The sequence below is a fragment of the Perca flavescens genome, chromosome 18 (assembly GCF_004354835.1).
Source record: "Perca flavescens isolate YP-PL-M2 chromosome 18, PFLA_1.0, whole genome shotgun sequence".
Taxonomy (NCBI): Eukaryota; Metazoa; Chordata; class Actinopteri; order Perciformes; family Percidae; genus Perca; species Perca flavescens.
In genome coordinates, this window is record NC_041348.1 from 8,697,329 (window position 1) to 8,709,797 (window position 12,469).

The following is a 12,469-nucleotide window of genomic DNA, read 5'->3' on the forward strand; positions in this document are numbered from 1 at the left end:
GCTCCCCAAAGGACAATTTTGTCAACATCTGTTTTATCTAAAAATATACATTTCTCTGTCTGTTCATCTCACTTCCATTTTATTGCTGCAAAATGGGATTGTCAAGCAGACAGACTGACCAACACATATATCATAAAAGATCGATACTTGACGTCTGTATCGATATAGTATTGCCACGAAAAATATCGCGATACTATGCTGTATCGATTTTTTCCCCCACCCCTAGTTTCAAGCGGGCTCCAAATCAAAAACAACTAGGCCACACAGTCAACGGACGGGAAGCAGCTCTCCACAATATAAACTAAATATGGAACGCCCTGTGACCAAAACTCAAAATGCTCCGTTTGTGTCTACTACTATTTTTACAGGTTATACAGACAATAATTAAAGAACACATACTATGGGGGCACCACTTTCCTGTCTTGAGCTGTCCTATTAAAAAAATGCCGAAAATGCGCCCCCAAAAAAAAACTCACATACCATACTCTGAAGTTCTTCTGCAAATTCAGTTTTCTTCTTTAGCTCCTCAGACAGAGTTTCTAGTTTGTTCTGAAAAAAAGAAAGAATATTTAACAAAACTGCAACTGGAGTGCAGAATTTTTGCAACCTTTATGTACACGTTATAAGTCATGTAGTCGGCGACTGGAGTAGTAAAAGTTCTGCGAGTAAAAAGTGGAATGGGGCTTGAAGATCTACACAGTAATAGTATTATTGAATACTTTATTAAACTTTAAAATGAAATAAAAAAAATGTTTTCACTCTGAGCTACTGCCGCCCCCCCATGAAATGACAAGAAGATTCAACGTGGGTGAAGTATGTTGTGTGTGTAGTTTAACTTACACAAAACAAATGCCAACACTTTCAGATTGATAAACCTGAGGGGGAACATGGCATCTTACCTGAAGCTCCAGGCATTGCAGTGTCGAGGATTCGACGGCCTTCTTCAACTGAGAGATTTCATTTTGCAACTCATTCTGTAAGACGGCACAAACATAATGTGCAGTGTAAATAAAAGTCAAACCGGGTACATCTTACTCTGCAGTCCTTTAAACCAAGCAGTATGCGTGAAGCCTGAATGGAATCAAATCGATTACCTCATGCTCTTTCCTGAACTCCTCCTCCAGAGATTTGAATTCCTCCAATTCTCTCTTCGTCGTCATCTCCTGTGACAGAGCAGCATTTTCTTTCTCCAGACTTTGAGTCTGCTCTATGAACATGCCGATCTCCTGTTTCAGATAGTCTCGCTCAGCAACAATCATGTCCTATGAACATACAATTTGATAAATGTAAGGAGCAGTAACATTTCCACCTGAAATGCATTGCCCTAATGCTGTTTTCATCAACTAACAGCTTGAATAAATGCTTGTTGTTTTTGAATAGTTTCCTTCTATTCTGCGTTTTCAAATGTAGAAACACAGTTACCTGCTTAAGTCAACCTTACAATTTAACAATTCCCTTAATGTTTTAGCAGCACATTACACTATTGTGTCTCTGTAGAATTTCTTTCCAACAGGCCTACAAATAATAAAAAAAAAAAATCATCCATGTGGTTTTAAAGCTCTTGTTGCAACGAATATATGAAATGGTTAATACTTTTTTTTAAACACTGAAAATAACATTGCTGTACAAAGTACATAAGCAAAGTTAACAGGATTTTCTCTGCTTTTAGATGCAAAACATAAAACAGTTGCAAGATGAGTTGTAGTCACAGCAGAGACACTCCTCCAAGCATTACCTTCTCTGTAGCCAGAGTTTCACACAGCTGGATTGTCTCTGCAAAGTCTTTCATCTGGAAAACAAGATAAAAAGATTAGTACTAAACCCAGCCAACAACACAACCAAGCCTAAAACAGGGAACATTATGCACATGGTTCTACTCTCAGGTGTAATTAAGGATTTCTACTCTTACCTGCCAGAGAGGAGGTATATTTAAATACAGCATACCTGTTGATCAGTTTTACTCAGAGTGTGGCTCTGATCTTCTAGCTGCCTCTCCAGGTCTGCCACTCTTAAGTCCAACATCTCCACCTTTTCCATGGCCTCCAGTTTCTGCTGGGCTTCTGTTTGCAGCTGCAGCTCCAGTTCGGCCAGCCTCTGATCTGATGTCTGCATATTTTCCAGGACCTCAGTTTGTAGCTGCAGCTGCAGCTCCAGTTCGGCAACCCTCTGATCTGATGTCTGTATTTTCTCCAGGGCATCCTGTTTCTGCAGGGCCTCCGTTTGCAGCTGCAGCTCCAGTTCGGCCACCCTCTGATCTGATGTCTGTATATTCTCCAGGGCCTCAGTTTGCAGCTGCAGCTCCAGTTCAGCCACATTCTGTTCTGTTGTCTGCATTTTCTCCAGGGCCTGCGGTTTCTGCTGGCCCTCCATTTGCAGACGCAGCTCCAGCTCGGCCAATCTGCCATGTAAGGATTCTACCTTTGTCAAAGCCTCCTCTTTCTGTTGACTCTCCATTTCCAGCTGCAGCTCCAAGGCAGATACTTTCCCTGAAAGCTCACGCATACGGTCTGGAGACACAAAGTCTTTGGGACTGGAAAAAAAGACAAAATGTACAGATGACTTAATGTGTTGAACAACTGTGAACTACCGTTAAACATTCAAAGAAAAAGGTTTCATTCCACATACAGTAGCATAAGGCTAAGCTTGCGTTAGCTGGAGTACAGTATAAATATACAGTATATATATATATAAGCCACACAGTAAAATAGCACACAAACAACTGCAGAAATGAATGCACCCTTTAGGGGAAGCAGTCTACTCTAACTTGAAATGTGCCACAGATTAAAGCCGGTTTTACAGTTCTGCGGAGGCTCCACGCAGACCTTTTGGCGTAGCTTACGTAAGTGGCCTGATGTTTATACTTGTGCGTTGGTGTGTGAATTGAGCCGGCACGTGCGTGTGTGTGTGTGTGTGTGTGGAGTGGGTGATAGAGCGAGGAAGAAGTGAGAGAGTGACAGCGTTTAGCTTCGGAGCGAGTACTGACTCTAGAGTCATAGCGAGAAAAACAAAGTGTCTCCCCTGTGCTTTTTGACCACGGTGGGAAATCTGTAGCAGGAAAAGTTAACCCTCTCCTTGACTTCATGCCGTTTATGGAGGAGGAGAACCAGGAAATGAGTCAGGGGGGAAATGCATCGCTACCAAGCAACAGTAGAGCGGCGTGCGTCACTGCGACATGTAGTTACATTTTTCGAGAGGTGCACGTCAGGCTCCAGAGAGAGTTGGGTGGAGCGGATAGTCTTAATTAGCTTTGTAGCAACTCATTTGGTAATGGCTTGAACGTAACGGACGTACATTAATATCAAAAAGTTACGCACTAAAGCTTTAAGGGTCAGAATACGGTATAATGCGGTGCCACCTAGGACACACCTCGGCTGCTGGCTTTGCTCTCTCTCTGCGGTCAAAAAACATCCAATCAATCCCGCTTCTCGATTCACAACACGAGAAGTGGCAATTAAGAAGCTGGGAGCTAAGAGATTAGTTTAGAGTATTTGGCCACGGAAGTAGAAAAAAAAAAAAAAAAATGTAAATGTTACACAATTTTGAAAATACCAACGCCACTGCAGATTTACATTGAAACGTAGACCGAGACATCATCCTCAGTTTAGCTGCCCTGCCAGTATTTAGTGGCCAATCGCTCTTTTGCAATTCATAAAACTTTTCCCATTACGCATTCTTGAATTCTCAAAAGATTTTTTTATTTTTTTTTAAATTAGGATGATAAAACAAGACAATATTTTCCTATGGGAGACAATTAAGTCAACTTATCTTTATGAAACAGAAGGAAGTTAAGTTTGCCGTCTTTCAAGTAAAAACTACCATACCTGTTATAAGACCTTTCATCAGACCTTCGAACACACACAGAATTCGGACTGATCTCCATGTCATAGGAAGGCTCGTCAGGAATCTCCCATTGAAAGTCATCATCATCTGTTAAAACATACCATGTATGCATTTTACTACTTGTCAGAGTGCAGTTGAATCATGAAATGGGAATTATAAGGTTAATTATGTTTTGCTGAGTGCATATACATTTTATTTTGTGGGCTCCTCCTTACCTTCACCAATCTCCGTCAGACAGGAGCGGTCTGCTTTCCTCTTGCGATTGAAAGATTCCGCAAAGCTAAGATCAGATGAACCACCGTCGCATGCAGACGGACGGACAAGTCTGAGCATCTTTCCTCCCCACGTTACCCTGCGTTTTGGCATCTGAAAAAAACAGGACAAGAGTCATGACACTGAAGAGAAAGCTGTAGTCTAACTACAGCGTTACTCTTTTTTTGGGGTCATTTTTACCTTTTGAACAGGCACCAGGTTTGAGCTCGTGACCAGCAGTTTGGTCAGGTTTCTGATCCTGTCCTCTTGTTCTCTCTGGAGCTGATCCTTTTCTTGGAGCATCTGGGAGAGGACCTTCTTCTCCGTCGCTGTGGTCTGCGTGCCTGAAGAAACCTGGGGGGAGGACAACCGCAGGTCAGTTGGAACAAAGCACTGGTAAGATGGGGTCCAAACACGACTGTGGAAAAGTGATGACACTTGCCTCGTGAAGTCGTCGCTTGAGGTCTACAATTTCATTGCGATACCGTTTGAGCAGAGCCCCGTCGTCAGACACCTCTGTCACGTAGGGGTCGTTTTTCATTTTTTTTGCAGTGCTGGCAAACTAATACAAAATAAACATTTAGTGAAACATTGGCTTTGATTTCTCCCTTTAATAGTTAATGTTTTAAATTCTCATAGCTGCACTTATAATATAACAATTGAATATTAAAATGTCATGGTACTGAAGAGGTATTAGATGTGCAGAACAGAAATCTGCACCAACCTGCAGAGTACTGAGGGTCTCATCTAGGGTAGCAGGAGTGATGGTGCAGATGATGACTGTTTTAGCGTTCCCACCCAAGGAGTTCTGAAGAATGCGGGTTAGTTTACTGTCTCTGTAGTTGGTGAACCCCCTGAAATGAGAGAATGCACCTTCAATTAAAACTCCACGCATATTCCTTATTATAATCACGTGTTATTTTTTCCCCAATTATCCCCCCGATATTGTGTTAATATAAAAAGCAAGCAAATAGTTGATCTAAAATCTAATCATAAAATCCCCCCAAAAACAAATAGATTTTTTTTTTTTTTTTTTTTAAATTGTATGTCTACTGCAATCACATGAGAAAAGTAACTTCATTTACATACTGTGAATTTTTTTTCTCTTTTTTTTTTAAATCAAGAATTGTTTTTGAATCGAAAAATTGCTTTTGAATCAAATCGTGAGCCTAAAAATCGATACTGAATCGATTGGTGTCATTTTCTGAATCGTGCACCCCTAATTAAAAAGGACAATTCCGGCGCAAAACGAACCTATGGGTTAATAACCGATGTGTACACACTCGATTGTTCTCTGGGACATGTTTTCATGCTAATCGAATGTGTCTGTAGCTTGAAACAAGATTATATAGATTATAAAGACCGCCGCGTTCTCGTATACAGGCCGCCGCCATCTTGGGAGCTACAGTGTTTCAAAAATACCTTTTTAATAAACTGTCTGTACACTTACAATGTTCTCAATGCTTCGGTTAACATTTAGGGACCATCATTATGCTACTGTTGAAGATTGGTGATATTCTGAGCCTTTTTAGTGGTATAATAAGCGATTTGTTTTTGCTTTCCCTGTGCCCCGAATACTAGCATTAAGCTAATGGTGCGTTCTTTTTGTCCACTGAAGTCGACTTAGGAGTCGTTTTGCGAACCGGGAAGTTGCATAAAGAACACCCCCGAGGTTGTATATACGACTCGTCAAGTCGTCTGAACTCAGAGTACCCCGAGTTTACTTTCAAAGATGGCTACGTCGTGCATCACACGTAGTAAACATTGTGGTTTTCTACAATTTTAAGCACTTTTGTCTTGGTTGTAAACAAATGAAGAAGTCGTACACATAGCGCTGTATACTGCTACTTATAGGCATGTCGCTACAGTCTTATTAGGAGTTAAATACCGCCTAATTAGTTATTTTGTAGCTTGTGCAGCTGAAATTGGCTAGAGACGCTCAGTTGCTATATGACAACAATGGCTTTAAGCCAAGTCTTGAGCAGAAAGCAGAGCAGTAGCCTAACGTTAATCAAAACGTAATTTTCATGTATCAAACTGTGAAATATATTTGTGTAATATGTCAATAACTGGGTGAATAGAATCCTAAATGTTACTAAAAAATGTTACAAAAATCCATCTTTTCTCCGACTCGTAGTATTGTGTGACAAAAAGAACGCAACAACTCCGCGGTTATTCGTTTTTCGACATGGATGTGACGTCACACTCAAGCTACTAGTCACAATTACAAGACAAAAAGAACGCACCATAATCAGCAGTTCGCGCTAGCTTGTTTTCAAGCTACAAACACATTCAAGTAGCATGAAAACGTGTCAGAGAATGATCGAGTCTGTTATTAACCCCCTAGGTTCATTTTGCGCCGGAATTGTCCTTTAACATATTTCCCAAAATGTTAGCTTACTGATTATTGAGATTTATGATAAAGTGATCATGCTCCTTTGTGCCTGCCTGACCAGTGAAAAGATATCTGGAACAGTAGGCCTTTGCCCAGAAAGAGGGAAGATTTCAGTATTGATATAACAATATCATATCAGTACCGAGTACAAGCATTACAGTCTTTGGATGTAGAAATCAGAGAGGTATGAAAAATTGCAAATAAATTCCATGTCCATTGTTTACTCACTTCTGGCTTTCATCAGTCAGTTTCTTGATCACTTGGCCGAGTACGAACAGGCTGCGATTAATATTGCAACCTTCTTTGAAACGTGCGCCTAGAAAATAGAGACGGAGATGGATTATTGTAAACCCAGTATATACACTGTATTGGGCAATCAGTTAACATAGTATCAGGCCTATTATGCATTTCATGAGCCTTCAATCACTAACCTAAAAGGGTCTATGGATTTAACTCAACCTTACCTTCTGCCCCTGTTTGACTTGCTCTCTCAGATCCAGCTAGATCCACTAAATTCTAGAAGATGAAGCAAAATCGCAAGTCAACAAATAATTATAACACAAACAAATTAAACAGCAAAGGTAACAAAAAGATGGAAAGGAGCAAGCTTACCAAATTAGACACAAGGATGGCTCCTTCAGCATTTTCACCTGATGCTGGATCGCTCTTTTCTCTGCTTTCCAGGATCTAAGAAAAACTATAATCATGAAAAATCCACATTTCCCCAGAATGCTGCATGTAACTTTTACATTGTAGTGTTGCTTACCATTCGAAAAATGGCATGCGAGCGGCTACTCCGCTGGTTCATGCTTGTCTTTTCATAGTGGCGGTTCTCTACAGAGGCAGATATTGAAGAAAACGTATGGGTTGTTAAGACAGTCTGCAGTGTTCAACCCGTAGGGATCATTCTCATGTTCAGTGACCTCAGATCTTACTTTCTCCTTTCCGAATCCAGGCCAGGGCTTGCGCAGAAGAAGTTACCAGTTCCTCAGTCAAGTCGGACACAAAGATGTTTTTCTGCATGTTTGTAAAGACACAATCACATGTAAAACAGGAACATACATCTTCTCTGGCATTCAGTGCATAGCTTGTGTGTTTGCAGTTGGCCTAATCTATGGATGTTTGAGATTGAATTAGTTCTAACATTAGTTACTTTCAAGTGTTGAAACCTAGACAAAATTTCATAACGGATTCAGATTTGATAAAACAGCCTTGAACCCTAAACTTCTAAATAGCCCACTTACATTGATTGTCTCTCGGACTTCCAGGGGTTTTCTCTTACTGCTGTCGACGAGGAGATCACTAACAGTTTCGTTGTAGATCTCCATGTAAGAAACCCTAAGAAGGAACTCCTTATTTGGAAACTTTTGGGCAAAAGAGCAGTCATTGGTTAGAATAAATAGTGATTACACAACAAACCGTGATAGGTTTCAAATATGTGAAACAATTATTACTTTTGTAATAGTCTGGAAGACATCCTCCACAGCCAAAGGTATCACTCCGGGATTACGGGAACTCCCCATCATGGTAAATGTCTTTCCAGAAGAAGTCTGTCCGTAAGCAAATATGGTTCCTTTGGATCAAACACAGAATACATAAATACACAAAATAAACACCATGCAGCTACACTGAGGGCTGTTACATAGTAAACGCAAGCGCCGCGCTCCTTTCGTAGTCGAATGCAAGCGTCGCTTCCACCGACGACGCACAGTATTGCGCGCAGCGGCGCGTAACAAAAACTGGGACAACCCATTTTGCTATGCATCGACTCATAATAGCCTTGCGGACCCGTACCCCTATTAGAGTGCGGATCGGGCCGCATTTTTCTGTCCGAGCCCGGCGCGCTTCCAACGGAGCAGTAACCAAGCCCGGCAGGCATTAACATATTTATGTCCGAGCCAGACACAGTATGCTTAGTTTATAAAGTACTGCATGGCTTGGCACCACCGCCATTGCAAGAATTTATTAAATACAGACAGACTCGGATTACTAGATCTGTTGTAAACAGGGACTGTGAGCTTCCTTTTAGAAAAAGTTCTTTTAGCCATAATGCACTATCTATTAAAAGGTAGTGCATTATGGAACACACTACCACCAACTATAAGGGAATGTCCCACTTTGGCCACCTTTAAGAGCCAGGTAAAGGAATGGCTCAGAGCTAACCAAACGTGCAATCACTTCTGACTGCATGCTGTACTGTATTAGCCCAGGGAGTGTGTTGGTGAATTGCGTCTTCGTCTTAACACTTACTAATAAATTGTCTTGTTTGCTTTTTTTTTTGTTTTTTTGTTTGTTTATTTTGTTTTCCTTGTTTCACATAACAAATGTTATTACTGTATATATTTTGTCTTAAAACTAAACACGTATGGGTCACCCCTACTCGTATGTCGTACCGTATTAGTTTAGTGAAACATATGTATGTTGAGCCTCTGTTATAACATTTAGTAATAATTTTTGTTTTTTTCATCCTGTTTTATATAGCAGATGTTAATAGTGTTTATCTTATGTCCTGTTATTGTAATTTATATCTGCCAATTGGGACTACAGATGGAAATTAGCCTTTGGGCTATAATCTGGCACTTTTACGTGTACTGCTGTACATGTTCATTAAATGTGCATTGTCCTTAAATAAATAAATAAGTAAAAAATCTATTTTTTTTCCCCGCATACTAATGAAACATTTGTTTGTGAGGAAAGCCCGCTTTTATTAAGCAACTGTAGGAAGTCATTAGGGAATGTCAACAAATGAGCGCATCAGTGCGCACAGGGCAACAAGCGCACATTAACACAGGCGCGCACCTACATAATAAGCTTTTTTTCATTTAAAATGTTCAATGCCTAATCGCGTTGATGTCACCGCACCCGACCCGAACCCCATTTCTAAATATCTGTCTGAACCCTATCTGTCTGAACCCGGCCCGGCGGGCACGGTTCAGGTATCCATCCTCTAGTACCCATGCGTTGACTATGTAAAAGCCCTGAGTGTATGGAGCAACACATTACCACAAGGCAAGTCTCACTGTAATTCAGTTTCCAATACATACCATTGTATCCCTCAACAGAAGAAACGACCAGAGGCTTTGCAATTTCCTGGTACAGCTGATTGGTTGTTTCATCTGATGTGAACACTCGGTCTGTGAACAACAGAGGAAAGTGAATATACGGTAGATTTCTGTTACTATGCTAAATATAACAAAGGAGCCACACAATCCAGTAAAGACATTTCTTGATGCTGCACATGCTGCAAAACATACCAAAACCAAAGCTCTTAGTGGAATTCCCATTATCACTCTGATAAATTGATTTCTTATCAGTTTTCCAAAAGAGCTGGACAGGCTCTGCATTCTCTGTTGCGGCCTTTTCCTCCCTGTAACAAGGACACACAATGAAGATGCATGTGGAAACATTAACAGACTTTTTTGTGGTTGAATAGCTAAAATTCAATTCAATTTTATTTATAGTATTAAATCATAACAAGAGTTATCTCAAGACACTTTACAGATAGAGTAGGTCTAGACCACACTCTATAATTTACAAAGTAATTCCCCAAGAGCAAGCATTTAGTGCGACAGTGGCAAGGAAAAACTTCCTATTAGGGAGAAACCTGGGACAGATCCAGGCTCTTGGTAGACGGTGTCTGACGCTGCCGGATGGGGGTGTGATGAACAGTGGCAATAATAGTCACAATAAAGATAATTAAACTATGACTAAAAATAGTAGTTTTAGTAGTTCATGGCATAGCAGGGCGTTACAGGGTGTAGCAGGGTACTGCAGGGCATAGCATGACGTTTAAGACAAAAGCCTCTTTTTTTAATTTTGTGAGAAATACGCCCAGTGTTTATCAGCACACTAGATCCATTAAGTAGCCTAGGACTTGGTGTTACAATCCCTGAAGATTCAGCACTTTAGCAGCATAGAGTTAGTTCTGGACAAGGATGGATCTAGGAACATATTTCCAAAAACATGTTAGTTTGGTTAGTGTTAACTAGTTTAAGTAACTAGTAATTATTGTAAACGTGCAATAACTATTGCATATTGACACAAATTGTAATGCTTTTTTTTCATTATAACGTTATTGTAAACCGAAAAAAAAAACATTCATTCAACGTCTACGTTGACTTCACAGCAACAACGTTAGCTTCGCATAACTTAGTTTAACGTTAACGTTAGTTAAACTAATTAAGTAGGTACCGTTAACGTTTTTTTTTATCGTTAACGCTAGATAACGTTACACAAGTATTTGCTGAAACAAAGACACGTCCGAAATGTAGCTAGCCAACGGCAAACACACAACATTACTTTACTAACGTTCACAGTTAGCATTAGCACTATAAAAAGAGTTAGCATTAGCACTTACGCTAGTTAACTTAGCGTTAGCTTCTAAGTAATTTAACAACTGTTAACGCTGAAGTTAGAAGTCGGCTCAAAACTTACCTTTCAATAAGCGGGCGAACTCGAACACACACTTTAACTGCCGACTCTTCTGTCATTTTCCTTTGTAATAATGACACACACCAATCATACAATCAACAAGCAAAGTAATACATCTTTGATAAATGACAATATTCTCAAAACGACTAGTGAATGACTCTTGGGTGTGAACCTCTTGCTCCACTGACGTAAAATAGACCGCTTTGCGCGTTTAAAAAATCCTACTTTGTTTTGATTGGTTAACGTCTTCTTCTTCCTTTTGTTTAATGGCGGGTGGCAAGTAGCGTTTAAGGTGCATGACCGCCACCTAGCATACTGGTGTATATAACAAAGAAAACATTACCCATTATCTCTGCAATCCAGTTTTTAACCCAAAGCTTTATATTTTCCTTCTACAATGCTAAAAAATATTATTACATACATCGTTACATATATTATACATATACCGAGCCTGTAGGATAGTTTTCCCTATTAAGTGCATTTTTTATTTAACCATGTGCCCTAACTTCAGATCCATGTGGCGGTTAAAAAACGGTTGGGTTAAGTTTTAGTTGCGATAGTGCTTTTCAAAGTGTATTTTAACAGTAGCCCATGTATGGACAACTGGCTCTGAAAGCAAAATTTGTTTTAATGCACCGAAAAATCCAATAAAAATAAAGCTAAATAAAATATTTATTTTCAAAAAACTTATAACTTATAACTCAAGTAAAAATACAATAACAGAGAACAACATGAACAAAATATATAATTTACACTAAAAAGGTTTGGCATTGTAGATGTTTAGAGTCCGGATAGCTTTCTAATTTGTCAGTCCTAAAGTTTCAGAATATAATTTAATATCATTTTTAAATTGGTGAATATTTGGTTTTCTTTCAGACCATTTATGGAGATGAAAGTTTCCAAATAAAATTAAAAGATTCAAAATGAAAACATGGCATTTATCCAAATCATTTCCTTCCTACTAAAAAATAATATCGCTTTCACTTTGTCATTTTAATTTAGAGCCACAATACAATTTCAACATCAATCCAAAACATCTGACATACAGTAAGTACACTCAAAAAAACAAATATTACAATCATCTCTGTTAAAACACTACAAAATATGCCGGATTCAGACAGATCAGATTAATTTATATATTTAAAATTTGGTTTGTTGGGTAGCTGTAATGGAAACCTTTAAAATACATGTTATTTACTTACTAGTCTTTTGAATACATCACCCATGGTTGTAGCCATGTTTGTATTGTAGCCATAGACTGCATATATTAATAGATTAATATACAGTCTAGAGCTGGGCAATATATCGATATTATATCGATATCATGATATGAGACTAGATATCGTCTTAGATTTTGGATATCGTATTATTGTAATATGGCATAAGTGTTGTCTTTTCCTGGTTTTAAAGGCTGCATTACAGTAAAGTGATCTCATTTTCTGAACTTACCAGACTGTTGTAGCTGTTCTAGTATTTACCTTTACATAGTCATTATATCCACATTACTGATGATTATTTAAATAATTTATAATTATATAAAAATCACATTGT

The 12,469-nt window shown here is 39.1% G+C and overlaps 1 protein-coding gene across 6 annotated transcripts in view; it reads right to left on the minus strand.

The window, feature by feature from the left end:
* cenpe (centromere protein E) overlaps positions 1-11,142 on the minus strand; it is a 36,304-nt gene extending 25,162 nt beyond the window's left edge. For all 6 annotated transcript variants that reach the window (XM_028605133.1, XM_028605138.1, XM_028605139.1 and 3 more), the window contains exons 1-20: positions 10,922-11,142; positions 9,742-9,854; positions 9,532-9,621; positions 7,942-8,060; positions 7,732-7,851; positions 7,423-7,504; positions 7,254-7,321; positions 7,100-7,174; positions 6,952-7,003; positions 6,716-6,803; positions 4,817-4,946; positions 4,535-4,654; positions 4,294-4,446; positions 4,056-4,206; positions 3,822-3,927; positions 1,945-2,530; positions 1,736-1,789; positions 1,095-1,262; positions 900-974; positions 481-549 (exon numbers count right to left, since the gene is read on the minus strand). In XM_028605133.1, coding sequence (XP_028460934.1) covers positions 481-549; positions 900-974; positions 1,095-1,262; positions 1,736-1,789; positions 1,945-2,530; positions 3,822-3,927; positions 4,056-4,206; positions 4,294-4,446; positions 4,535-4,654; positions 4,817-4,946; positions 6,716-6,803; positions 6,952-7,003; positions 7,100-7,174; positions 7,254-7,321; positions 7,423-7,504; positions 7,732-7,851; positions 7,942-8,060; positions 9,532-9,621; positions 9,742-9,854; positions 10,922-10,977 — 2,475 coding nt within the window. In that variant the 5' untranslated portion in view covers positions 10,978-11,142. The remainder of the gene's footprint in view (positions 1-480; positions 550-899; positions 975-1,094; positions 1,263-1,735; positions 1,790-1,944; positions 2,531-3,821; positions 3,928-4,055; positions 4,207-4,293; positions 4,447-4,534; positions 4,655-4,816; positions 4,947-6,715; positions 6,804-6,951; positions 7,004-7,099; positions 7,175-7,253; positions 7,322-7,422; positions 7,505-7,731; positions 7,852-7,941; positions 8,061-9,531; positions 9,622-9,741; positions 9,855-10,921) is intronic.
* Between the last annotated feature and the right edge of the window lie 1,327 nt (positions 11,143-12,469).